This window comes from Epinephelus fuscoguttatus, linkage group LG4 (assembly GCF_011397635.1).
Source record: "Epinephelus fuscoguttatus linkage group LG4, E.fuscoguttatus.final_Chr_v1".
Lineage (NCBI taxonomy): Eukaryota > Metazoa > Chordata > Actinopteri > Perciformes > Serranidae > Epinephelus > Epinephelus fuscoguttatus.
In genome coordinates, this window is record NC_064755.1 from 18,828,946 (window position 1) to 18,854,640 (window position 25,695).

At 41.5% G+C, this 25,695-nt stretch overlaps 1 protein-coding gene across 3 annotated transcripts in view; it reads left to right on the forward strand.

Annotated features, from left to right (window-relative positions):
- The window catches only part of slc1a2b (solute carrier family 1 member 2b), a 33,763-nt gene extending 13,144 nt beyond the window's left edge, over window positions 1-20,619 (forward strand). The window contains exons 1-11 of one of the 3 annotated variants that reach the window (XM_049574552.1): window positions 4,355-4,635; window positions 7,425-7,564; window positions 9,223-9,375; window positions 9,719-9,969; window positions 10,435-10,582; window positions 12,574-12,700; window positions 12,894-13,127; window positions 13,217-13,411; window positions 15,903-16,037; window positions 16,148-16,412; window positions 18,135-20,619. In XM_049574552.1, coding sequence (XP_049430509.1) covers window positions 4,598-4,635; window positions 7,425-7,564; window positions 9,223-9,375; window positions 9,719-9,969; window positions 10,435-10,582; window positions 12,574-12,700; window positions 12,894-13,127; window positions 13,217-13,411; window positions 15,903-16,037; window positions 16,148-16,412; window positions 18,135-18,206 — 1,758 coding nt within the window. In that variant the 5' untranslated portion in view covers window positions 4,355-4,597 and the 3' untranslated portion in view covers window positions 18,207-20,619. Of the gene's footprint in view, window positions 1-4,354; window positions 4,636-7,424; window positions 7,565-9,222; window positions 9,376-9,718; window positions 9,970-10,434; window positions 10,583-12,573; window positions 12,701-12,893; window positions 13,128-13,216; window positions 13,412-15,902; window positions 16,038-16,147; window positions 16,413-18,134 lie in introns of those variants that run through there. The other 2 variants (XM_049574554.1, XM_049574553.1) reach the window with 2 other exon arrangements.
- Window positions 20,620-25,695: the final 5,076 nt, after the last annotated feature.

Sequence of the window (25,695 nt, forward strand, 5' to 3'; positions counted from 1 at the left end):
GTCACAAACCAAACAATAAAGGCATCCTATAACATAGTCATGATTTGCAACCGGTTGCTGTTATAGTTTAACAGTGCTGGGCGGCATCAGGGGGAAACGCGGCAGGACAAGGGCGAAAGTTAAGGCGGCGAAAGTCTGAATGGGTCGGGTCGGAGGGGTGGTGGATGGGTCCAACAAACACCGACTTTCACCCGAGAGAGCGGTGTTTGTGTCCCATAAGATTCTAAAGCCAAACCCTGTTCTTTTTTCCTAAACCCAACCATGTGTGCTTGTTGTTGAAGGAAAAAAAGGTCAATCTGCGGTGTTGTACTGACTAAGTGTGTTCATTTTGAAAGTGACTGTACGTAAACGGTAAATTCCCTGGGAAAAGGAAGTGTATTTTGAAAAAAGACAATACATGTAACGGGCAGAAATTGACACGGTGTCACAGAACGTCAACAACCAACGCACCCAGGGTACCTTGCACGTCACATGTGGACATGGAAAGTCTATGACCAACGTCAGTATGTGACAAAGTCGGAGTGAGAATGTTTCGGAACACAGCATAAGGCTGTGTCACTGACCATGGAATACCTGCTCTTCTTTTTGTTAACCCTTCAAGACCAGACCACCCAAACTCATTTAAGGTGGCCTTCAATGATCACCAAAAGAACAATGTATTAATAATAACAATATTGATTAATAATCAATCATCTTCACTCTTCTGGGCATATTTAATCAATTCCAAATGGTATCTTGTAAGCACTTAAGGTTTCCAATACATCAAATTTCATTGAGTAGTTTATAGAAATTAAAGCAAAAAACATTTGTTTTATTGTTTATTTTTTATTGGTTGCTAAGAGGCCTGATTCTGAAGACATGTTGTACTACAACAGAATTCCCATAGAGTAACCATAATCCAACCATATATTACAAAGAACATGCTTTTATAGTTATTAATATTTCCTTTGATCTGCTCCATTGATGCAAGAAATCTGATCTACACTATTGCAAGTAAAACCTTTCAAATTTACTAAAGTGTGACCAAAAAGCAGAAGTAAAGTGCGTATAGAAACTGGACTGTAAATGAGTGTATTGTTTGGTATTACAGATTCACATCCTTTAGAATCTGTTATTTGCCCTCCATTCATTGATTCGCTCTTTCATTCAGTCCAAAAAACAGTGAGCGACAGCGTGGAGTTGACTCGGGTGAATATCTGCAAAAATCTGCTTCATTCAATGTGCAGTTCCTTTGGCTCCGTGCCCGTCTTTGATCAGACTGTATTCTCACTCCAGGGTCCACTTGGAAGCAGTTCAAGTTAGCTTTCAAGTGGACCGCCTGGTGACTCTGCGCACCTACATTTGCTTGGGGTCATTCGCTTAAATCAACCAAATCAAGACAGTTAAGGGTCTTGTTCACCTGCAGTGATACTGCCTGTGATAGCTGATATAGGGACACTAACACTTTGACCGAGTGTATTGTCTGCTTCGGACGAGTAGATTCGGAATGTGTATGTACACCCACATACACAGATCAAAGATTATTTTGCAGATCAGACTCAGATATTATGAGAACATATTTTTTTCATCTTAAAACATTTTTTGCATGTATACAGAAATAACAGAAAAGACTGGTGTTGATTGTGGTTTGGTACTCAGGGTTGAATCTATGCAAAGTTTTGAGGCAACTTCCCGATGGGATTTTTTTTTTGTCATGATCCTTTCAATCAAAGGAGATGTGTCTTCCCAAGCAGGACTGTTAGAGGACCTTCTGTGTTTTGTTTCGCTGCTGAAGAAGAGTAGGTTACACCGCTGATGGAATAAACAAGATTTGCATGACAGTCCACACATTTCCATCACTATCTATCACTGAACGCATTCAGGCCGACAGCCATCTCGGGATACATAACTGAGAGGTGTAGAGTGACAAAGCTTCCCTTTCTTCCGATGCTGGAATTTATCTCCCACTTCCTATGCACAGCACAACCTGAAGTGTTTGCTGAGAGCTTCATTTTGGAGGCAGGGGGGGCTTTTTCACAGCTCCTAGGCAGCCAGTATGTGTGAGCCCATTTCTTCCCACTGCATGGCAAGTGGCTGTGAGGCCCAGGGGGGCCAGATATATCCGGAGCCTGGCCCGGCTCCAGTTGTCTTTACCTCACAGTATATTGTGATGCTCCAGTCATGAGAACGGGCATCGGGCCCCTCGGGAGACCAGTGGGAAACTTGTATTCTCATTTACATCTTCTCCTGGGCTATTGCATGGATCCCAACAAGCTGAATTAGATGAGTATGACCACGCAACCAGTAGCTAATGCAAACTTGTTAATGATTGCACATGTTGTGGATGGTAGAGTGGCATTGTTTGGCAAAGCTGGTGACAGAAGCTCATTAATTATGCAGCGCTGACACCACAGACACTCTATTTAGATGTGTCCTGTGAAGTTTTGTAAAGTACTTGAATGCATAATAAATGCATTACTTCTTTATTTATGAAATGACGTTTTCTTTGGTGAGGTTAAGATGTAACGTGTCTGTCCATCTGCTAATCTTTCAAGCTGTATCCCATCTTTATGTGGTGTGTGTGCAGGCTGTGTGTTTGTATGCCGGGTGAGTGTGTGTGTGGCTGTGAGCTTCCTCTTTCCCCTTCATCCCCTTCTCTCTAAGCCACAGAGTGTTGCTAGGACAACCCCTCGTGGTCCTTGCTGCATCGCAGCGGTCCTCAATGCCAGCACTCAGGGAACCTCCTCGCACTGGGAAGGCAGCATAAAATCGGGATAATCGCCGTCGATTATGGGACACAATGGGCTGCCGCTTCTGAAAGATTCATTCATCCTGGAAAAAGAGACTGTGGAGGGGGAAAGAAAAAGGGGCGCCTTGGTCCCTCCGCTGCTCTCCCACGGTGGGCACAGGCATGACATCAGTGGCCTGAAAGAACTGGCATTCTGGACATGCCCACTGCCCTCACCCCCCTCCCTCGCTATACCCTTACACCCCCTCCCATTCGTGCCCCCTCCCTTCTTTTCTCGCCCCTGCCAGTTTGGATGCAGCGCTTGGCCGGGCGAGTTGGGGCCACTGCCACTGTTTGCGTGTGAAACAAAGCCCCTCAGAAGGAAGAGAGAGGAAGCAGAGAGCTTCACATGGTACCAGCCAAGAGCAGGGATGGCTGCCTCAGCCTTCCCCTCACAGGCCCCTCTTTTGGCTGGGAGGTGCTGGTGTGACCCCAGTACCCCCTTCTCCCTGAGTGTCCCTCTTACTCCCCCATGTAACCCCTTCTCCTCTGTCCTACGCTCTCACTCTCATCCCCTGAAAAATACTCCCTCTTTCCTGAGAGGGCCCTTTCAACGTGTATGACATGTCAAGGGATTTAGGATGAGTGATTTCTCATGACACAACCTTTGCCGACAGGGATGGGATTCCTCTGGCTTTTGTTGTGCGGTTGGTCATTTGTTTGAAGAGGAAATAGCTTTCCAACACATTTCCCTAATTAGAATAATGTGATACTGCTCAATACGATGTGAAGTCCCATGCTGCTGGGAGACTGGAGGGAAATCAGCGTGACACCATCCTCACATGAATCACGTTGGTCATTTGTGCTTTGGATTTCAACACTTTGGAGTTTTGTTGAATAGTGGGGATGTGTAAATCTATATGTTGGAGTGTGTGACTTGAATGTGTGGATCCTATTTCGCCAGAATCTTTTGTAGCTATCCTCCCTGAAGGACATTATATTAAACATCTATCATATCTTTGAATGTAATGATTTGGGCCTTTTTGCATGTGACGTAACCACGTAGATCAAAGCATACCTCATGATATAGCTCTTGCTCTACTGTGGCTCAAGTGTGACATAATACGTTGTAGTGTAGCTGCAGAGAGCAATAAACATTAACCTCTCATCTGCTGTCCATCAGGATGACCTCAAAGCTCCTGAACGGCAACATTATGACATTAAATCTGTCATCTGTCATTCCTTTGTCGTTTATTCCCCTCTCAGCAAAGGGGCTACAATGCACTACTGTCCGCATTGTGCCATTAGCAGGCATCATCTCCAGCAGCCTGGCCTTTCCCTCACTGTCCCATGTAGTCTGGGAACGTGCTGTCTGGGGGGGGGGGGGATTACAGTGTCCAGGGAATGGAGGGTCCCTGAGGGATTTTACTCTTAAGCTCAGATATTGACTCCTCCCTCCACTTCTTCTTTATAGTTATTTATTTATTTCTAGGTTTGGTGTGTGTGTGTTTGTGCATGTGTGTGTGTGTGTGTGTGTGTGTGTGTGTGTGTGTGTAGCTGGTTGTGGGTGGTGGTGGTGGTGGTGTGGTCAGGGGGTGGGGGCTGGGGGGGGGGTGCAGACTTCAGGATGGGGCATTTCAGGTTGCTGAGGCTGTGACTGGGTCTGTCGTCTGGGCTGTGTTGACTCGCTCCTCTCTGGATGCTTTGGAAGAGCTGGTGGACAGCTGAGAGCGGCTAGCTGTCAGTCAGCAGAGCGCTGGTGTTTTACCTGGGGATCTTACCTGCTGACACCCGGCAACAGTTTTTGGATGGAGCAGTCGTGATCCAGCTGACGAATTCTCGTGCTGATTCACTCATAGATACCAAAGGCTGGAGGTTTGATCCTGGTCAATGTATATAGCACTTACCTCAACTCCAACAGAAATGAAGTAAGTACTTGCACTTGCAGTTTGAGGTATAATCTACTTTTACTTTGTCTCTACTTATTAATTTAATGCAAACAGTGTTATTTTTATGCAAAAGTTAAAAGTAAACATGACATGCTGATGCATTTTAGTAAGTAAATGAGTATATTAAGTGTAGTATATCAGCAAAATATGCAAGGAAGCCTCTCTTTTTTTAACTTAAAGACAATAACATTTTGGATCACTTGTCTTATAGACTGTACAACACCTGGGATGACACCAGGTGTTGTTTTATTAAGGCCGTCATTAATTCTTCATGGCTTTACGGTCCTGTAATGCAATTAATCTGACTAAGCCCTCGGCCAAGATTAACCGGTTTATAAGATGATCCCATTAGAGGCTGAGGAGAAGAAACTGTGTGGCTATGTGTGTGTGTGTGTGTGTGTGTGTGTGTGTGTGTGTGTCAGTATGTGAATATCATGACTTCTGAATTACGAGGCTCTATTGGACTTTTTTTTTTTGTCAAATCTATTTATAGCCACAGAAGCTTATTTTACAAGTAGCTCTTAACATCTTTTTGACATTTAAGTTCAGCTTCTTAAAAGTAAATGGATCCTGAAATCTTGTAAGCTTAATATCTTGGATTTATTCTTTGTGGCAGAGAGGATTCATTTGAAGCTCATTGCATATGAATCAGCATACCGTAAGGGGAATTCTTCCATGCAGTTAAATGGCTCTATAACATAAAAACACATTATTATTTCCAGTTGATGTGGGATGACAGTCCTCCGCTGTAGCTGATTACTCCTCGCTGTACATTTTTCATTTTCATCTATCATCGGGTCGCGCGAGCCCTCTCTCTCATCTGTCTCTGACTTGGTGAGAGAAGCGCTAATGAGAGAATCATGACAGAATAATATCCGACCTCGGTGACGTCCAGCGTCTGCTTCCTCTCTCTGTTAGAGCTAAAAATAATGAAAGGGAGAGAAAAGGGGAGAGAAATTCAATTAACAGCACTCATCACTCTTATGGAATGGGATTACCAATTTTTCAGGGTTTTATTCCTGGGGTTTTACTAATTCATTCGGCTATCAGCGGAAATATGAAATAACGGTGGCCCACTGTTCGCCTGCTGTTTGCATGTATTTTCTGTGTTTCACACTTCACTTTGAAATTAATAAGAGGAGACGGGATTGGTCCATCTGTGTGCCTGGAAGCTGACCAGGTGGTCTTCCTATAGCCAACCTCACAAAGCAGCAATACACAAAGCTGGGGGAGGTGTGTGTAAATGTGTGAGTCTCTGTGTGTGTGTGTGTGTCCATTTGGAATTATTAGTGACTACTCACACAACAACAATAACATCACAAAGAGCCTTTGGTTGCGAGGAAGTTCTCCAAACGCTGCCTATTGATTCGAGCTCCCTGTCTTGCCTTTGATCAAGTTTCAGCTTTGAAAAAAACAACAACTTGACAGCCAACATGATTAATATCTATGAAGTGTTCTGACTTCATAGTGGACTATGGGGGGAGGGGACGAGGACAAAAAAACATTCAGTTCACCAGAAGCTTCCATTTGTGAGTTTCAGGCCATGAACCCCAGGGGTGAGGTGAAAGGTCAGAGTCACATTATTTCTTCTTTGCTTTTCTTTGTATATCCATCACAGCAGACGTTTCCATGGACTTATTGGGGATGAATAGGAACACAGAGACATTTCTATGTCCTCATAGCCCAAAAAGATGTCAAACGGAGGAATACAATTTGATAGATTATTCCTGCGAATTGTTGAGGAGCGGATGAATCAAAAGCTCTGACAGAGTTATTGAACACCTGCCTCACTGGCATGTGACAGACACAGCTGGCTCTCCTCTCGCCAACAGACACGTTCGCACCTCGATGGGGCCGCAGGAAACGGCTCTGCGCTGCCTGTAATGGGAAATCACTTTTCATTCAGCTAATTAGGCTGCGTGACTGAGCCCTCTCTTCCTACTATTGTGTTTGAGGTTTTGTGTGCTGCTAAATTTACTGTCACACAATCATAACCATGAGAGAGAATGTATACGAGGGTGAATAAGTGTTAACCGGCAAAATGTTTTCTTCTCCACGCTGTAAATTATGGATGTTTTGTACTGTCAAGTTAGCATCTGTTTCACTTTTTTTCATCGCTGTCACTGTGAACCACTGCATACAGCAATTAATTAATGTATTTTGAATAATGACTCCATAATTTATCTGGGTTTATATTCAAAATTCAATCTGCTTCACTCTTTCTTCTGTCTATGTTAATGCCATGCAGAGCAGACATATATCAGAATATTAGATCCATCTAATTTCTTTATGCATGATAAAACCGTCTTGAAAGTTATTACAGTCAGCCAAATTATGCAATGTAGACATGCCAGTAAATTCTTGCAAAACCCTACACAATTATTAATTTATCAAAATACATAAGTGCGCCACACAAATCTTTTTAAAAAAACTGACGCTTTGAGATGCTGTGCTGCTGAAGTATCGTCCCCAAAGGACTGTAATTTTACAAGCAGCAGCTTGTAGTCAGCTTCCATCTGTTGGATGCTATAGTAACCATGGACAGTGTTGGAGTGACAGCTTGGCAACACACTTAAATGCTTAACTTTTTTTTTAAAAAAATCATCCACTGTTTTCTTTTTAACTATATCCGGGATATTTTCGCAGAGACTTCGTGCATCTCCAGATGATCTGATTTCTGTATCATGGTGCTGCATTTCATTGTAAAGTCAACATAATGCCTCTCACAGTGACCACACAGTCTCACCTGTTTCTTCTCTCTGTCGCAGTGCCAACAGTATGCCTAAACAAGTTGAGGTGAGGATGCACGAGAGTCACCTGGAGCCCATCGAGGCCAGGCCTCAGTCCAAATGCGCCCAAGTCTGCTCCAAAATGTTCAAGAACCTTCTGCTCACACTCACCGTCCTCGGTAAGTCTGCTCATCATTGGTGTATTTTTAGTCCTCCCCCCCCCTTAAGCACCTCCAAAAAAGAAAGGCGTGCGAAAGTCCACCACTGAGCTCTGTGATCTGTTAACTCAGACCTCGATTATGCAGCTTGCTGGAAATATGAGAAGGAGATGCCATCTGTGCCTGCTCAGTGTACCAGACAGTAAGATGACTGGGTGTCCTGACCTTCCCCAGCTCCGTGCCACCTGTTGCTATCAAACGCTCTCTGCAGCACTGAACATCCAAACAGCCTCTGGTGGTGCATGAAAAATATTGTGATTATGGCAGTGGCTCACGGCGCCACAGGGGGAGATTTAATGAAAAGAGGGAAAGGGCACAAAAGTATTCATGCAATTTCTGTTTATAGGCCACATTTGTGTTTAACCAGGACAAATCATGTATACTTTGTTGTGTCTGACAGCTATGTGGTCAATCCCAGTCTTATATATCATTTCATAAGCACAGGCTGTGAACCTGTTAAAACTGTATAAATGCATATATGTGCGCATATTTTACGTAGCCATGTGTGTGCCCGTCTATCTGTATCTTGCTTGCACGGACGTGTTTTTGTGTGAGCATGTGTAATGTGTACATCTCACCCCACTTGGCAGGCCTCTCGCGTAGCAAGTGAGCCAGCATGATCATTGATCATCTGTCACTTGGCAGATAAGAGCCTGAATGGGAACTTGCAAATGGGCCAAAGAGAAGGCACAGGAAATCAAGTGCCATCCAAAACCATTGGGTGTGCAGGATCCACAGGATGCTGCTAGACTGGTGGATAGATTGAAGCACAGAGGACAGCTTACAATTTGAAAAAAAAAAAAAAAAAAAAGCTGGGGGGCTTTTTATTCCAGTGTGTGTTATTAAACAGCGTCTCGGCCTGTGTGATCTTTGGCAGTGGTGTGGTAGCAGAGGAAGTGCAGGCCTCAGGGGGGCATGCTGGAGTTTTGTGTGGCCTGAGGTCTACCAGGCCTGGACTGGGCTGCATGGGGGGTTAGAGCACACAGAGGTCATCTTTACTTTTGTGTGGGAGGAAAATAACTATTAGGAAGAGGCATATGTCAAGGGTGAGTTGTGGCTTTGTTAGGGAGAGGCTCATCTTTCAGGCTAGAGACCAGAGGATAGGTAAGGTAAGGCAAAGAAGCTGAAATATCCCAGAGAGCATTAGGGTCAACTGCCTTATTTTTCCTCTTTTTACTGAATCCTCGTATTAGTCTCTTTAACTTGCCCTGCCACAAAGTGAAAAATCCTCGAAAACATTTTGGGTTTGCAGAGATTACAGATACTTCACCAGGGACTCTGACATGCTGCCTCCTCCCTGCTGCTTCAAAGAGATCTGATCTTAATCCTCCGTGAGCTTTACTCTCTCTCAGCAGGTTTCTGTTTTATCTGTTCAACTCACTGTCCTTGTTAAGCATGTAACTGACAGCCTGTTGAAAAGCTCCGTACATCTGAATTGATGTGGCAGGGGTCAGTTCATTTATTATTTCACAGATCATGTCGAAGCTTTTCATTCAAATGCAGTATCTGATTTTCTTCTCTCTGACTTCTCAATATCTGACTTCAGCTCTGATTGTGTTCTAGCTTGATGTTAAGTAGTCTAGCAGTTTCACTCACACACACACCTCCTTGCACTTCAGGTGTGATCTTGGGAGCTGTATCAGGGATGTTGCTTCGTGTTGCCTCCCCGATCCACCCAGATATTGTCATGGTGATTGCTTTTCCCGGAGACATCCTGATGAGGATGCTGAAGATGTTGATCCTGCCTCTTATCATCTCCAGTTTAATCACAGGTATGGTGTGACTGATCATGTATAGCAAATACCTTATATTGTCACAAGAATATTGAATATGTTAGACGTTGTACTGGTACATTTGCATTTTATCTTTACGTACTGAAAATAGACTCAAGGAAAAAGCTGTGGTATTGCTGTAATCCCGGTTCTGAAATCATAATCGACAATATTTCATGTAATGCATCATGCCTTGCATCATGCACATGATCAAACATCATTATGCAAGCCCCTAATGGTCTTTGCATCCAGCCTTCATGGCCCGCGGTATTGAGTCAACATTTCCATTCAATAAGTCCAAGTAATTACCAGGTAAACACGATCTTGCTTGTTTTGGCTGCAGGTCTGGCTGGTTTGGATGCCAAATCTAGCGGTCGCCTGGGCACCAGAGCTATGGTCTACTACATGTCCACCACTGTTATTGCTGCTGTCCTGGGAGTCATCCTTGTATTAGTCATCCACCCTGGCAACCCCAAACTGAAGGAGAATCTGGGCGAGGGCGAGAAAAACGATGACGTGTCCAGCTTGGATGCCTTCTTTGATCTGATCAGGAACCTGTTCCCAGAGAACCTGGTGCAGGCTTGTTTCCAACAGGTAATGACAGATGTTATTTATTTCTGTATTTAACTTTCATTTAAAAAGGCAAGTCATTAAGAACAGATTCCGATTTACAGTGATGACAAGAGGATACAAATGCACAGTAAAGTTTGACTGACAGTACAGGTGCTGGTTGCTTAGAAAGTGTATCTGATAGCTGAAAGTCACTATTAGTCTTGGATGGGCATCACTTAATTTCGAATACCATTTGCATTCCAGTATTGATGAGAAGAGAAATTTGCAAGCTTGTAACTCTGGAAATAGGTAGGCTTGTACAGAAAGAGTGTCCTTGGACTCTTAATATTGCTGAGGGTTTATTAACAGAGGAAATTAATCTGCAAAAGCAGATTTGCAAACATGGTTATTGACAGTTGAGTGGCCTTGTGTCATAGGGAACATCATGTCTGACTCCAGAATTGAACATCAAACTCATTACTTGTATCTTTTCCTCCTTCACCTCAGATCCAGACTGTCACAAAGAAGGTAGAGGTGGTTATTGAGGAGGAGGTCAATGCCACTGCCGTGGAGGGCCTGGTGGCTAACATTACCAAGGAGCCTCAGTTCATCATCAAAAAGTCCCTGCAGTTTAAAAGTGGCATGAATGTGCTGGGTATGTAACCAACTGAAAACACTCACGGTATATGTACAGTTAACATGAAACAAGACCGAGGGCCCAGACACACCAAACAGACATCAAAGAACTAGTTGCTGTTGCATTGTGTCAGGTCGCAGCCAAAAAGTTTAATTTAAACACACCAACAAGACTACAGCCAATGGCCATGTGCATTCTGCTCCTGCGTGAGAGGAAATAATGCTCCATACCAGCAGGCAGCGGTTGTATGTATTCTTCATTAAGAAGGGAAACTGGAAGACCAAAAGGATGGATTCAAGACACTAGTTAGCCAGTTAGCACATTAACAACACAACCTGGTGTTGAAAAAACAGAGCATATTCCTTGTGAGCTAGCAAACAATTACAGATCACTATTCTAAAGAGGTTAATGGCAAAAATAATAATGCAATAATAATCTTGCTTAATATTACAAGTTTGTTTAGATCTCACACCCTCTTGACTTAAGCCATTTGTTTGCTTTCCTCACTGCCGTTTCTCTTCTTGTGCACTGAGCAGAACAGCCAATCAGAGTAATTTCACTCCACTGGGTCCGACGCTGAATTAACATGCTCGATCAGTTGAAAAACAGCCAGCAAGGGCCACCCAGTGCCAATAGCGCAGGACACGCCGCAGAAAACTAGGGCGACAGATGCTCACTGACAGCCAAACACTGACTGCCGACCATGGGCTTGGTGTGTGAGGGCCCTAGGAGCCTACAGGCATGCTAGTGGCTCTTTGAAGTACTTAGGGGCCATACACATGCCGCATCTTTAACTGCCTGGAAAATGCGAGGTTGGGTGCTGGGCGCTACTTTCGTGCCTTTTTGGAGCCAGCTTTTAAGAGCGCGGTGGCAGGTTGCGTCTCAGGTGCTAAGCAACATTAACAAGCACCGTATCATAGCCTATTTACCTGAAACCCTGAGTGTAGAGCTGATCGTCTTCCAGGCACTGTTCATAAGTGCGTGGGCATATTGTCCGTGGGACAGATGAAAAGCTCTGACAGCCCTGCACTAACTTGATCAACTTTACCACAGACTGATATTAATGGTAGAAATTCCTTGTCACATGACATGCCACGCAGTTAGTAAGTTAGAACATAGTTTATCTCAGAGCGCAGCTGTCGTGCCCTAAAAAAAGAGGCTTGGGAATGTGTGCGCGCTCCAATGGCATCGCTCTGGCGTTTGAGCGTGTCTGCTGCACGTCTACATTGCAAACAATGAATTTGAGGGCACAACAAATGCATCATGTGTACGGCCCCTTACAGTACTTTGTGGTGCTATGCTGAATGCTCATATCAGCATGCTAACGTGCTCATAGCGACAACATGCTGATGTTTAGCAGGTATAATGGTTTGCATGTACATCTGTCGTTAGCATTTAGCATAATATTATTTGCAAAGTAGCATTAAACACAAATGCACAGACGCTGATGGGAATGTCATTAGCTTAGCAGGCATTTGTTCATAAGCCAATGTATACAACACACTGAAATTTTTAACTTCATGATTGTGCTAGATGAAAGTTTCTTACGAGAGGCATGTCTGTATCAAATGTCATGGCAATGCATCCAATTTTTATTGAGATATTTCACTCAAAATAACAAATGTGAACCTCATGGTGGCACAGGAAAAGTCAAGGTATCACCAAAGTCATTAGGATTTATTCTCGGGGCACCATGAATATCTCTACCAAAATTCATGGCAATTTATCTACCACTTGTTGAGATATTTAAGTTTGTATCACTGTGGTGGACCAACCCACTGACATCGCCATCTACAGGGCCACAATGCTAACATGGCTAAAAATAAAAGCAATATTTACAGTATTACATTTACAGAATTTTACAGAAGCAAACATCTGAAGGAACCTAATATTTTTGGCTGTAAATGTAAAACGTCTCATCTCCTAATAGTAACCCCCGCATGTGGTAGTCATCTCACCCGTCGACACTGGTATTCAAAGTTTGATACATTTATAATTTTCTGTCACAGGTCTGATTGGTTTCTTTATTGCATTTGGCATCTGCATGGGCAAGATGGGAGAGAAGGCCAAACTCATGATTGAATTCTTCAACATCCTCAATGAGATTGTGATGAAACTTGTCATCTTGATCATGTGGTTAGTATCATTAAAGAATCTCATTGAAACTCATTTAAATACTTTGAGTCGGAAATAACTGTTAATGGCAAGTTATTTCTCAGGTCATTACAGCATTTTAAAACGATTATAGCGATGTGAAACAGAATTTGTGACCGGACAAATTTTTTATTTTCCGTATTTGAAGAAATGACTAAAACTTTCTTTTCATCAGGTACTCTCCCTTTGGTATTGCCTGTCTTATCTGTGGTAAGATCATCTCCATCAAGGACCTGGAGGTGGTGGGGAGGCAGCTGGGCATGTACATGGTGACTGTAATTATTGGCCTCATCATCCACGGAGCCATCTTCCTGCCAAGCATCTACTTTGTTATTGTCAGGAAGAACCCCTTCACCTTCTTCCTGGGCATCTTCCAGGCCTGGATCACCGCCCTGGGGACAGCCTCCAGGTCAGCATCAAAATGAACAGATAGTTGTGTCTTGACATTTATACAGTTGATACAAAGTGTAACATACCTTCTTCTGCCTTTCTCTCCAGTGCTGGTACACTGCCTGTCACCTTCCGTTGTCTGGAGGAGAACTTGGGTATTGACAAAAGAGTCACTCGTTTTGTGCTCCCGGTCGGTGCCACCATCAACATGGATGGAACTGCTCTGTATGAGGCGGTTGCAGCCATCTTCATTGCCCAGATGAACGGCATCTACCTTGACCCTGGTCAGATTGTCACTGTCAGGTCAGGAGACATGATACTTCAAACATATCATATTTTATAGTGTCTTTGCATTGATTTGATTGATTTGTGCTGTTTGCAGCTATTTCAAGTAATCATATTACAAGTAAAAAGGACCACTTTAAATCCAAAAAGAGTAGGATCTAAAGGGGAGAAGTAAAAAACAATAACTCCCTGAGAAACAGCAGCAGATGTGGATCAAAAACCTCTGTCGTTAGTCTGGAGAAGCGTTGTCAGCTACTGTCAAATGTTAATGTTAAACTGTTACGTTAGACATGCCTCAAATTTATGCAATTACAATGTGCTGTAACAACTTCCTTGTGTTTTGGAAGTGGTAGAACTTGTAGGCTAGGTAGAAAATAGTAGCTAAAGTTAGCTAATGTTAGCTTGACAGCGGTGCATCCATGAACATAGATGAAATACAAAAGACAGTTATACTCTAGCACAGTTAGCCAAAAACAAGATGGCAGTCGTGGACCCAACAGCACACAAAACAGTTATAGCCCATTAGACACTTGCACGCTTTTATCAGCTCACCATGTAACATTAGTAACATTCAGTGCGTTTACATGGACAGTTTAATTCCCTTTTCATTCGGAATGAAAGCTCATTCCTATTAAAAGTGATCTTGTAAACACCTAATTTGGAATAAAAATGGCCAATGCAATTGAAAATTCAATCCGATGTAAGGGGCTGGAATATTCCGTTTCTAATTCCAAAAAAAAAAATACACTCATTCGTCTTTAAGTTCATTCCGGTCTTTCTGCGCATGCTCATTTTCTTGCACTTCTGACACGATGACGTATAGCGCGCATAGCAACGGGCTGAGAGAGAAGAGCAGTCGGACTTGTTGCCCTTACCGGTTTCCATTTATCAACGCATGGTCATTTATCTGCCTTCTTCAACCTTCTACCTCCCTTCTCCTCCTCAACAGACGAAGCATTAGCAGAACAAGGTTGTTGTCATACTGCTGCTTCAAGAATATAAGCAAAACATACCCGAAAAAGGCACTAAGAACAGCGTCGTCAAGCATCGTGTTATCTGGAACGAGGACTACAGTGTTTTCTTCCGGTAAACGTAAACATGTAACATCCACCCCGCGCCCTGTCCAATCAGAAACCTTCCCTGCACCAAACCTTGCGTGGACCTGAATAAAGGCGATTAAACTGATCTCCTGTGTAAACCGTCATTCGGAATGAATATTTTCCATGTAAAATACCTGGAAAGACTTTAATTCTGAATGATTTATTTCATTATGAATGAGAAGCAACATCATCAGGATCTCGTAATTACCTTTTGCTGATAGTGCATTAATGTTAACGTTAGCTGATTTGTAAAGTAAGTCCACAGAGAAACACTAGGACGGTCAATGTTTTTCAGAATATATATCAGCAAAAGGCCTTATTGTAGTACGACATCAGGATCTCGTAATTACGAGATCTTATCTTGTAATTACGATTAATGTAATTAAGATCTCGGGCTAATCAGTCAAGTTGTGGGAAAAATCCCTTTTCGTTGTTTTGTGTGGATCACATCCAACAAGGGTTTCAATTTTCGGATGATACCCACAGCCTGCACGTTCATCCAGCCCTTTAATGTAGTCACAATACTGTATTTCCAATTCATGCAATGTATGGATTCATCACTCCTGCCCTCCATGGGGGCATTGTAATAGTCACATTATTGCAAACATACTATTAGCTGATGTTTTTTGCACTGTTAAGAATAAGACTGAGATATCAGTGTTGTGAAATGATCAATATTTCAGTAATCCATGTAAGTATGAAAATAAGCTTCTTAAACACATATAAGTCAGACTGTGGTTTAAGAAAAGATATTCTTAGTCATACCAGTAAGAACTGTAATTCCCACTATTTGAGGAGAGTTTAAATTGAACCCTGAGGATGCACTTCAGCAAACACGGTTAGCTCCTAATAAATGAGGACAAACACAGCCACAGTGTCAAGGCATTTAACAGTGAACCAAAAAAAACCCTCTGTGGCACAAAGCAGCGACTTCAGAGAAGAAATTTACAGTGGAACAAATAAACCACCAGGAGGAAGCAGCAACGTGTGCCAGCGCCGTGTCTCACGCTAAGCAGGCTAAGCAGACAAACACCAACCAAGCATCTGTAACTATCTTTTCCAAATGCTTCTCTGCTAATAGAGTGAGTCAAAGATGGACGACCTTCAGTTTGACATTTATATGGCGTAGCAATCCAAGCAACCCTCAAATTAAACATCCCATCTCTCACATTTAAACCTCTTTTCATGTGCGATGGAGGACCCACTCTGGCGCTCTTCAGCTGCTGCTCTTTATACAAGTATCATAGAGAATTAATGTCTTCATCAGTCGCTGTGGAGTGAAGTGATTTCATGTCCATTGGGTGTCTGAGGAGTTGTGGCAGGGCGTAGGGGTCGGGGTGTAGAGGATGTTGTTAGGTGTAGTGGGTTTGGAGAATGTGATTGAGTCTTGCTTTGTTGTGTTTATCCAGTTTGACAGCCACCCTGGCCAGTGTTGGAGCAGCCAGTATTCCCAGTGCTGGCCTGGTGACTATGCTTTTGATCCTGACTGCTGTGGGCCTGCCAACCCAAGACATCAGTCTGCTGGTTGCTGTTGACTGGCTGCTGTAAGTTTGACACAAGACACACACACATTAGATTTCGTTTTTCATGCTTGTAGTATACACCTCATTTGATAAACGGAACCATCTTTCTCTCCTGGTTTCTCTCTCCGCAGGGATCGATTCAGGACCTCAGTGAATGTGGTGGGTGACTCCTATGGTGCGGGCATCGTGTACCACATGTCCAAGGCTGAGCTCGAGGAGCTGGACGCGCACATGGCCAAATCCGACGACATTGAAATGATGACGAAGACCCAGTCTTATTACGACGACATGAAGAACCACCACGAAAACAATTCCAACCAGTGCGTCTTAACCGCTACCGCTGCCACAACCGCTACTGCCACTGCTAACAATTCTGTCGTAGTAGATGAATGCAAGGTACAATTAATGCTTACGGACATAGAGACTAGTATGTAACCCACTCTGCTGTTGCATGCTCACCCTGCATGTTTGCTTGACTCTGTTTGTTGTATTCATTGCACCTCTGTACATAATGATGTCAATATATCCACTGATATTTTGAGACAGAAGCGAAGCACGAGAACAACAGACGCATGAGCACGTATGTATTTCATTCTTCTGGAATAGCAGCTTTTGTGTTGAGTGATTGATGATTCAAGTTGAGTGCGTGGGGGATTATCAGATGCTGCTCTATAGTTGGCCTAATCTGATGATTTACCTGTTGGGCTTTGGCTCTAACTCAAAAGGCAGAGCCAGATAATTGTCACGACCTAGAATTAATTAGCAGCCCTCCCATCTATCAAAAGTTCACACATCCATTTTCCAGAACAAAACATCTTTCCCTGTATTGTGATCATCTTAGTTCTCATTTTCCTTTTGTTAAGCTCAATGCCCAGTGCGATTCATTCTCCTTTATCTTAATTTAATTGTTTAAGGGATTTATTTCCAAAGGTCCAACCTTTCTTGCAGGAAATTCAGAGAGGGAAAGTGTTACAGCTAATTAGCAGTTCATATATTCCCAACATATACCCTGTGCTGTCAGTGACTCATTTCCAGTAATGTTCTTTCCTTTTTTTTTACATTTTGACACCAGCTATTTTTGCCCATTGTGAGAAGAGCGCTGTGAAATTGACACCTGTGAAGCAGCTTGTAAATCGTAAAGCATAATCCCGTCACTGAATGTATTCCCGCCATTTGGAATAATTTATGGGAGTTCAGAGTGCTTGTTCCCTGACACACGCACACACACACACACACCCTGGCGGGAAAGGTCTGCTGATGAACCTATTCATTTATTAAAGGATGAAAGGCGTTGCCTAGCAACTCTGGCAACCTGTCACACAAGTAATCTGTCCACGGCAAAAAGTTATGTCCTTTCGGAGTCTCTATTTATCATTGGACATTTGCATATAAATGTGGCACAAAGGCTTGCTATTTCCAGTATCCACCATGACTAATTTTTTCTGGTCTGTTTTGCCTGTAAATAGTACGACTCATTTTCTAACCCACTTTTGCAAAGATTCAAAGCACTGTAGAGCTCTTGCAAAATAGCTCAACCTCCTAACATGCATTCATTCTGTAGTGTTTGTACCTTGTTTTCAATGTAACCTGTCTATTTTGCATTAATTCATTGTATTTATTTTTTATTTTTTTAATGTCTGTTGAGTTCTTGGTCATCATAAATGTGTTGTCTGTTCCCAGGTCAGTTAAAGAAACTTCTAGACTACCATAAGCATGATCATCAGTGGTTGTACAGGAGTTCCAGTATTCCTACGTAGTTGTTGTATGTTACAAAATACTTCATCATCTCAACAGCAGCCAAAATTATGGAAAATGATGTCCTGGCTTTACAATTATAGAATGTTTACAGTCGTGTGTTCTCTGAAAGATTAGTTATGACTCTTAAGAACCAGGACATAGCAGGGCTGATTGGGAAAGTTGCTGATGGCACCAAGCAATACATCATGGTCAGCCAGAAGCTTAGTAAGCATTATTTAACCAATCAGATTGCTTGGCTGAAAACCAAGTGGGAACACTGAGTCAATAATGCAGTGTATTTTTTTTTTAATTTCCAAATGAACTGTGTTTTTGTCTGTGCCTTGGACCAGCTGTTTAGATCTTCCTGCTAACTGCTTACAGGTAACCTCAGCCACTAACGGCTCTGCTGCGGAGTGCACGCTTGTCGAGGAGGGACCATGGAAACATGAATAATGGCAGCACAGAGATCCCCCTGCTCCTGGGCTCCACAAGCTTTCCTATCTGGTGATAAAAAAAACAGAGTGAATGAAAAAAAAAGAGTCACACGAACAGAACTACTAATTGTTTTTTATGTAGTTTAGTTTTCTCTTTTCTTTTCTTTTTTTTTTTTAATTAGTCCCTTTAAAAGTTTTTGCAACTGTCTATCTGACTGATATATAATACTAATTCACTTAACCGTGAAATGATAACAGAGGTATACTTTACCTGTTATAGCACAATTATGTCCGTATAGCAGATACTTGCACAACATACTTCAAGGCTCGGGGAGGGAAGGAAGAGAAAAAAAAAAGTTAGATAAGTATTCCTAGCAATACACCTCGGCTCTACGTTGATAAGATGAGAGAAGAAGTGGCTGTGTTACACGAGATGTACTGAGAGCATCCAAGTTTCATACAGGTGATTCATTATTCTAATGCCCGAGGATGAGTGGAAGATAGAGCATTAATCATGACAACCAGTGTAATGTTTGTACTGAACTTCGTTGCTTTACTGTCGGTATCATCAACATGTGTGCATAGGGCTTTTTTCATACCAGCTCAGTCTCTCATCTAAGAACATCACCTTTGATTCTCAAACTGTCAGAGACTTTAAAGTGCGTCTGATTGCATTTGCCCAACATTACCCACTATCCCTGAGGTCCGGCAAACTAATGAAAGGGTAGGGAGGCGGCGAGAGCGGTAATGAACGGGAAAACCACACTGAGCCTCACAAACCTGCAAGCACACTCACAGTGGAATTACAAAGCACAAATCATACCATGGATGCCATTTTATTTTTATCCTACTTTAATTAACTTTTTTTTTATGTCGACTGTAAAGGAAAGGGACGTTTTTCTTTCTTTGTGTCACCTGTTGAGTGAGATATTAAACTTGTTTGTGTGTGTGTCTGTGTGTGTGGTAGAGAGAGCGCGAGATAGCTGGAGTTAAGAACATGACCAAGTCAATTATAGGGACCAAACAGGCAGAAAATCAATCAGTTCGCAGAGGCCTTTGAACTGCCTCCATGATGTCACTCAGAGCACATTTTTCAGTTTCCTTGTGTCGATGTTCATTTTAATAACCGGCTCGCACAGCAGTTGGTATCGCCACATTTTCTAAAGACGCCTCAAAGTATTGAAAATCACTGCCCTAAATATGGAACTTTCCTGTCTCCCCCCCAAAAAGTGATGCCAATGAAATGAATGCGCCAAAATTATTATTGTAAAAGCAAACAATAATAAATAATTGACATATCTGAATAATTTGCAGCACAAAAAAAATGATTATGTAGAGCACAAACAGAATGATAAAGCACAAATAAAACCAGTGAGGATGATTTTAAGTCAGCGGCATAATCATAGTCATGCACGCTATCGTTTCGCCTATTCCGAGTTTAAATTTGAAAAGTTAAAAACACAATAAGGGACACTCAGGCTTGTATTTTACAGGGAAAAATGTAATCCTAACATGTTTACTTACTCGCTACAGAGCTTCAAAATAAAGGCCTCTTAACAGCACAACTTTTAAAACTCTGAAAAATGGCGACAGGTTACTGCAAAGGTCTTTTATAATATACCAGGAGGGGACGTTTCCCAGCACTTACAGGAAGCACACATATATTTCAGACATTCCAGTGGTTGTGTGACCCTTGACCTGTGTACTACCTGAAAGCACAGACACGGTTATTACTGACAGAGTGCACAAGGTGAACCATGAAGAAAAAAAAGAAATGGAGGAAGAGGTAGCACAGTGTTCGGCTGTCAGATGGATTCTTGGCTTGCACAAACAGAGACAGATCATTGATGTAACACTCGTCCGGGAAGCTTGCCAGCTTCTTGTTTAGCCAGACCTAAAAAAACGGTAAACAACAATATATTTCAGCCACCAGAGCTCAAGACTGTTTCTACAAACCCTAGATGCTGCAGCTGTGTGTCCATATTGGTGTGAAGGTGTTTTTTTTAAGGAAACTCAGAGCAGAACAATGGACACTTCACACGCATTATGCACATTAGAATGTTGCCAACTATCAGGTAATACGAATATATTCCTCTCACAGAACCAAATGACTTAAAAACCACCTGCAAACACACAAACAAAGCTGGACTACTGGCTGTTAATCTTGTTTTTTTAGTCTGTGTGAGTGAGAGGTGAGACTTCTGTGATGTGGATTTCTTTATCGGTACTGTGTCCTTCTCTCCTGTCTTGTTCCTTTTCATTTGTGCTTAACGACAACCTTGCCTTGAAGATGTTCACTTCAAATGCCAACAACAAATGCCAATTAAAGTAACACTAGGAAACCTAACAAAAACACTTAGCGCAGCACTCTGTCCTTCAGTTCCTGAAACACACTCTCAAAAGATGTCTTTCACTTTGCTTCTTTTTTTTTTAAAGCTCAGCTAACAGAAGTGTGCTTTGATACGACACAGAGCGCAACTTCTGCCGCACACACACTGCACAGACTGATCCACACACACAAATTCAAGCGTGCACACAGAAATTTCCACACACGTGCAAACACTCTTAAACCTCCAAGGTCGCTACATTTATAATTGTAATCAGCGAGCTGCAGAGCACTGACACCCTGACAGGCCACCTTGAGCCTGATCTTTTGACCTTGTGATCTTCAGGAAAAAGAAAAAAAAAATCTCTCCAGTTAAGGAGACGAAGCAGACCATAGTGTCATCCATGGGGATTGAGTGTTGGACCACTATTATGTTCAAACTCACGGTTTTAGAAGCATGAATAAAATAAAAATGATTATTTTTTTGCACCACTATCTTAAAAGCATGATATTATGAAGTGCCTCCTTGCACTTTGTGTATATATTGTAGGTAACAGATGTTTTTTTGTTTGTTTTTTTCATTTTATTTTCTTTTTGGGGGGGTGGGGGTGGGGGCTTTGAAATGGTATATAGGTACATAGTTTCATTGTGACATTTTTAATGTAATCCTCTAGAAAAAATATATCATCTATGTCCTGAGTAAAATTAGATTAGACAAAATGTATAGAGAGGAAATCGTGTAATAAATTGCTTGTTTTTTTATTCTCTAATAGCTGTTAACTAGTTGTTTTACTTACCTGTCACACACCAATATATAAATATCTTTTTTTTTTTAATCTAATGTAAGCGTTTTGAATGTTTGTTCCATGAAGATATAAGCAGTGTGCATTCATTTTCATTGTACATAAATAAATATATAATTGTTCTGTTCAGTGGGGATGCAGAATTTTCCGGAAAATTACAGTGATCCTGACGCAAATGCTGTTTGCATGACGACGAGAAAAAAACAGAGCGAGAGGGGAAGAGAGTGAGGGGAAGTTTTTGGTTTGGAGAAAGGGGGCCAACATGAGATATATTTTGGTGGGAGTTACTGTGATAAGAGGCTGCTGAAAAGCGAGATAAATAAAGGACAAGGTTAAATTTGCCCTGTATGTAGGATAGAGCGAGGAATCACGCACGGCCTAGTCGTTGATTTGAGTGAAGGAACAAACATGAGATGCATTCAGATGCCTGTTACAGTATAAAGCAACATTCCTCAGGTGACTCATCTGAACCATTTTGTCTTTTCAATGAAGTAAACTGGCTTTAGTCTCAGGCATCTTTGTTTACCTGGTGCATTTAAAGCTGCAAGACAGATATCGTTTAGATTCTGTGTTACCCTGTCGTCACGCCACGTCTTCACACATTTGACCTCCGACGTGCCATCAACATCACGGAGGTTTATAGAAATCCCACTGGGTAACTGCCTTTACTCCACTTGCCTTTTTTTGTTTTTCGCTTTCTACACAGAAACTATATGCACGCACAAACACCTGGAACTTGCTGAGTAAACGGTACTGATGAAGTGGGAATTGATCGGCGCAGTATTCACAAACAAAGAGCCAGTATATCTTCAAGCTTGTCCTTTTCTACTGAAATGTGTCTTTTTGAAGAAACTCCTAAACAGAGCTGATAACCTGTCTCACTCCTGCCTACAACGTGCTTTCCTGATCTTACTTTTCTAGGCCTTCCCTCTTTGTAAAGCTGTTGTAATTTTGATGTAAAGGCAGAGCGTATGTGTGGGAGAGATACACTATTGAGAAAAAAAAGACAAAAAAAAAAAACATGAATTCTTTCCTCGGTCTATGGTATACATAAAAAATCTGTTTCTACATATCAATAAGTGTTGTACCTTTGGTGTACATATACAAATATAACTAATAAATGTTGATTCATAACTAAATATTGGCTTTTTGACTGTGTGAATTTGTACGTCTTGCTGTGGAATTTTCCTCGTAATTGAATATAAAACATGAATTCACAGAGAACATCTGTCTTTTCAGAGATAGAGTTCACATTCGCAAATGTGGATCCCCAAGCTGGTCAGCCAAGAGACAAAGAAAAGAAGCTCAGAGACCAATACTTGTACAGGAAGGCATGCATCACGCACATCTTTACATCTAACACTAGTTCTAACACACGTTCAGACTATTGCCGAGGCTCTCCCGATTTAAAGTACCTTTGAGTTGTCTCACCTTTAAGCTAGCAGCAGGAGGTAGTGGCGCAAAATCAACGTCTGGGACCATGAACACAACAGGTGTGAAATTTTCACAATGTCTTATGTGTGTGCGACACATTGGGGTACATTTAAAAAGCAGCTCGTAGCAGTTAGCGGCTAACTGAAAGAGGAAGAGTGGCTGTAAACGTTAGCAAATTGGGCAAACAATGAGTTCCAGGAGCTCCTTAACCTCTGAGCAGAGGACAAGATTAGCCGCCATTTAACAAGGATGGCAAATCTTTGTTATTGCCATGTTATGGCATTGTTATTGTTTCAAAAGCACTCCCAACACGTGTTATATGGCACAGTAGAGGCCGATGCTGCCTGTCATGCCAGCATGCTATCTAAGATCACACACTGGAGCAGAAAGATGCTGCTGTTGTTTGGTTCTGTGTAAAAATGCAAAGGCGGTGTAAGGAAGGGACTTTTTAGCAGCCCTATAGTGCGATCTTTGTGTAAAAATAGCTCATGTTTACTGGAAACCAAGGGTAAGGTTGAATCATGCATCTCTTTTACATAATAACATTTTTCTGTGACACAGCTTTAACCCTTTCACACAGAGAAATGCATGTTTTATTCTGTCAAGCCGTCAGTGTAATTATAACACCAAGACAGTCAAGGCAATCTAGTTTTTACTGCTGTGTTGATCTAAAAATATTGCTAAATGTATCGCATTCAAAGATACAAATGTCATCTATAAACATTTTGACTGATATAGGCAGGGGATAAATAGGTTGAAATTGACAGTAAACTGTTTATTGGCTATTTTTAAACATCTCCAGTATGCCTCATCATTTATGACCTACCTCCAGAGACACTGAGGGAATGAGTAATCCTCAATAATTTTAAAGATGACGCACATACTGAATAAAAATAGAGCTGGAAACTGAGAATATACTGTCACTCCGACCACGAACCATATGATGCACTGTGTATGACCTCCACAGAACACTCAGATCCATGACATGTCCAACACCAGCTGAGAACTGTATAAAAAACATCAAATTTTACATTTACATTACAGTTTTAGGTATTAAGTATAAAAGTTTGTCCAGCTGAATGAAAGCAAGAGTTACAATGACACTGTAAAATTATCTGGATTAAAAAAAGTTAGACAGACAATTTGGCATTAACAAAATTTTAAAGAGAGTAGGAAAAAATTGCTACTTTTTTGTGTTTAGATTTCAGTATGTGAGGAATAATGCACTTTTTTCTAGCTATAAACAGTATACCTTTGTTGGGAAAAAGCAAAGCAAAGAAAGTGAACAGAGGGTAATTTTGACATACAATCTGCTTGCTGACATACACCAATTATTCTCACTGTATCACATAAACAAAGGGATGATGCAAAAGTAGAGAAATATGATATAAAATGATAAGTGAGTAGCACAGAGAAAGCAAATTCTTCCTAAGATAGGAATATTTGACTGTAAGTCATTTCTCTTGGCTGCATTACATCTAATTGGCCATCTGGATAATGAGTACTGCAAAATTTCAGTCAACTGTGGGTTTTTCAGTCCATCCACACTCATGTGAAAGAGGCGGGGGTGTTTATTACGAGTGACATCATTAGAACCATAAATGAAGTAGGCTTCTTCATATCATATCAGATGACATGGTACCAAAAGTGCCTTTGACTGTGAGACAACAAAATGTCCATGGTGTGGGATGTAAACAATACTCTCATAATGTATCCAATACTATCCAGAAATACACTGTCAGCTGAGACTTAAATTACAGGTAGGTACCACTGAACTATATGTGACATTAGTATAGAGTATGTTTTGCTATTTAGTTGGAAGATGATGAATATGTCACATAGAACACTTTAAAGTAATGCCAAACTGTTTCTGCTACTCAAGTAAAGGGTAGAAAAGTAGCCTATGACTGATGACGTCTATCTGACCCAAATGCTGCATTTATGATAATGAGAGACAGTTAAGAGTGTGTGGATTATTTTAATTATAAAATATTATCTTTTTTTCCCTAGCTCTCATTAAGGTGTCTTGTGTTATTTTAAGCTGCAGTGATGGAATCAGAGTGTAGAATAGCAGCATTATCACTGTGGACTGAAATAAACTTTGCATAAGTTGAAATACAGCTAAAATCATGTGTTTAGTGTGTAAACAACGTTGGAACAATGAAATGATTCTGCTGACCTATAACATACGACATACGAGTATTAGGGCCATATTGAAGGAAAAAAAAGGAGATTTCGAGAATAAAGTCATAATATTACGAGAAAAAACTTGTAATATTACGAGAATAAAGTCGTCCCGAGAAAAAGTCATAATATTACGAGAATAAAGTCATAATATAAATGTGTGTGTCGAGGCAACACACCTGAGACAAAGAGCAGCTGCCACAAGCAGGTTCATCCTCTGCAATCCTGCATCATAGTACATGCCTCTGCTTTTCAAGTGATTATTTCAGTTATCAGTTATCAGTTACTCGCCCTGTGTGACACTAAGTAAGAACAGAAAATTTTTATTTTCTTACATACCTCCACGGTGAAGAATCCACAAGCTGAGAGAATATTTGTTGAACTGAAATTAAGGGAGTCCAAGTTTAACAACAGCAAAACTATATCAAAACATCTGTTTACAAACTCTCACACAGCATAATCCAAGTCTCATTCATCCAGTCGTATGCTCAGTACTTCCCAAACTCAGGCATTTTTGCAAAAACTTAATATTTAAAACACTTTCACATTAACAGTCTCACATACAGACAAGTAGTGCACCCTCACTGCTTTTGAAATAGTAAGGTTTCAGCAAAAAATGCATGTGTTTGTGAAGTACTGAGCATACAAATGGATAAATGAGACTTGGACTGTACTGCACGAGTTGTGTGAGAGTTTGTGAACAGATTTAAATACATTTTCAACAAGTTGTAAACTTGTAAACAACTGTTTTGATGTAGTTT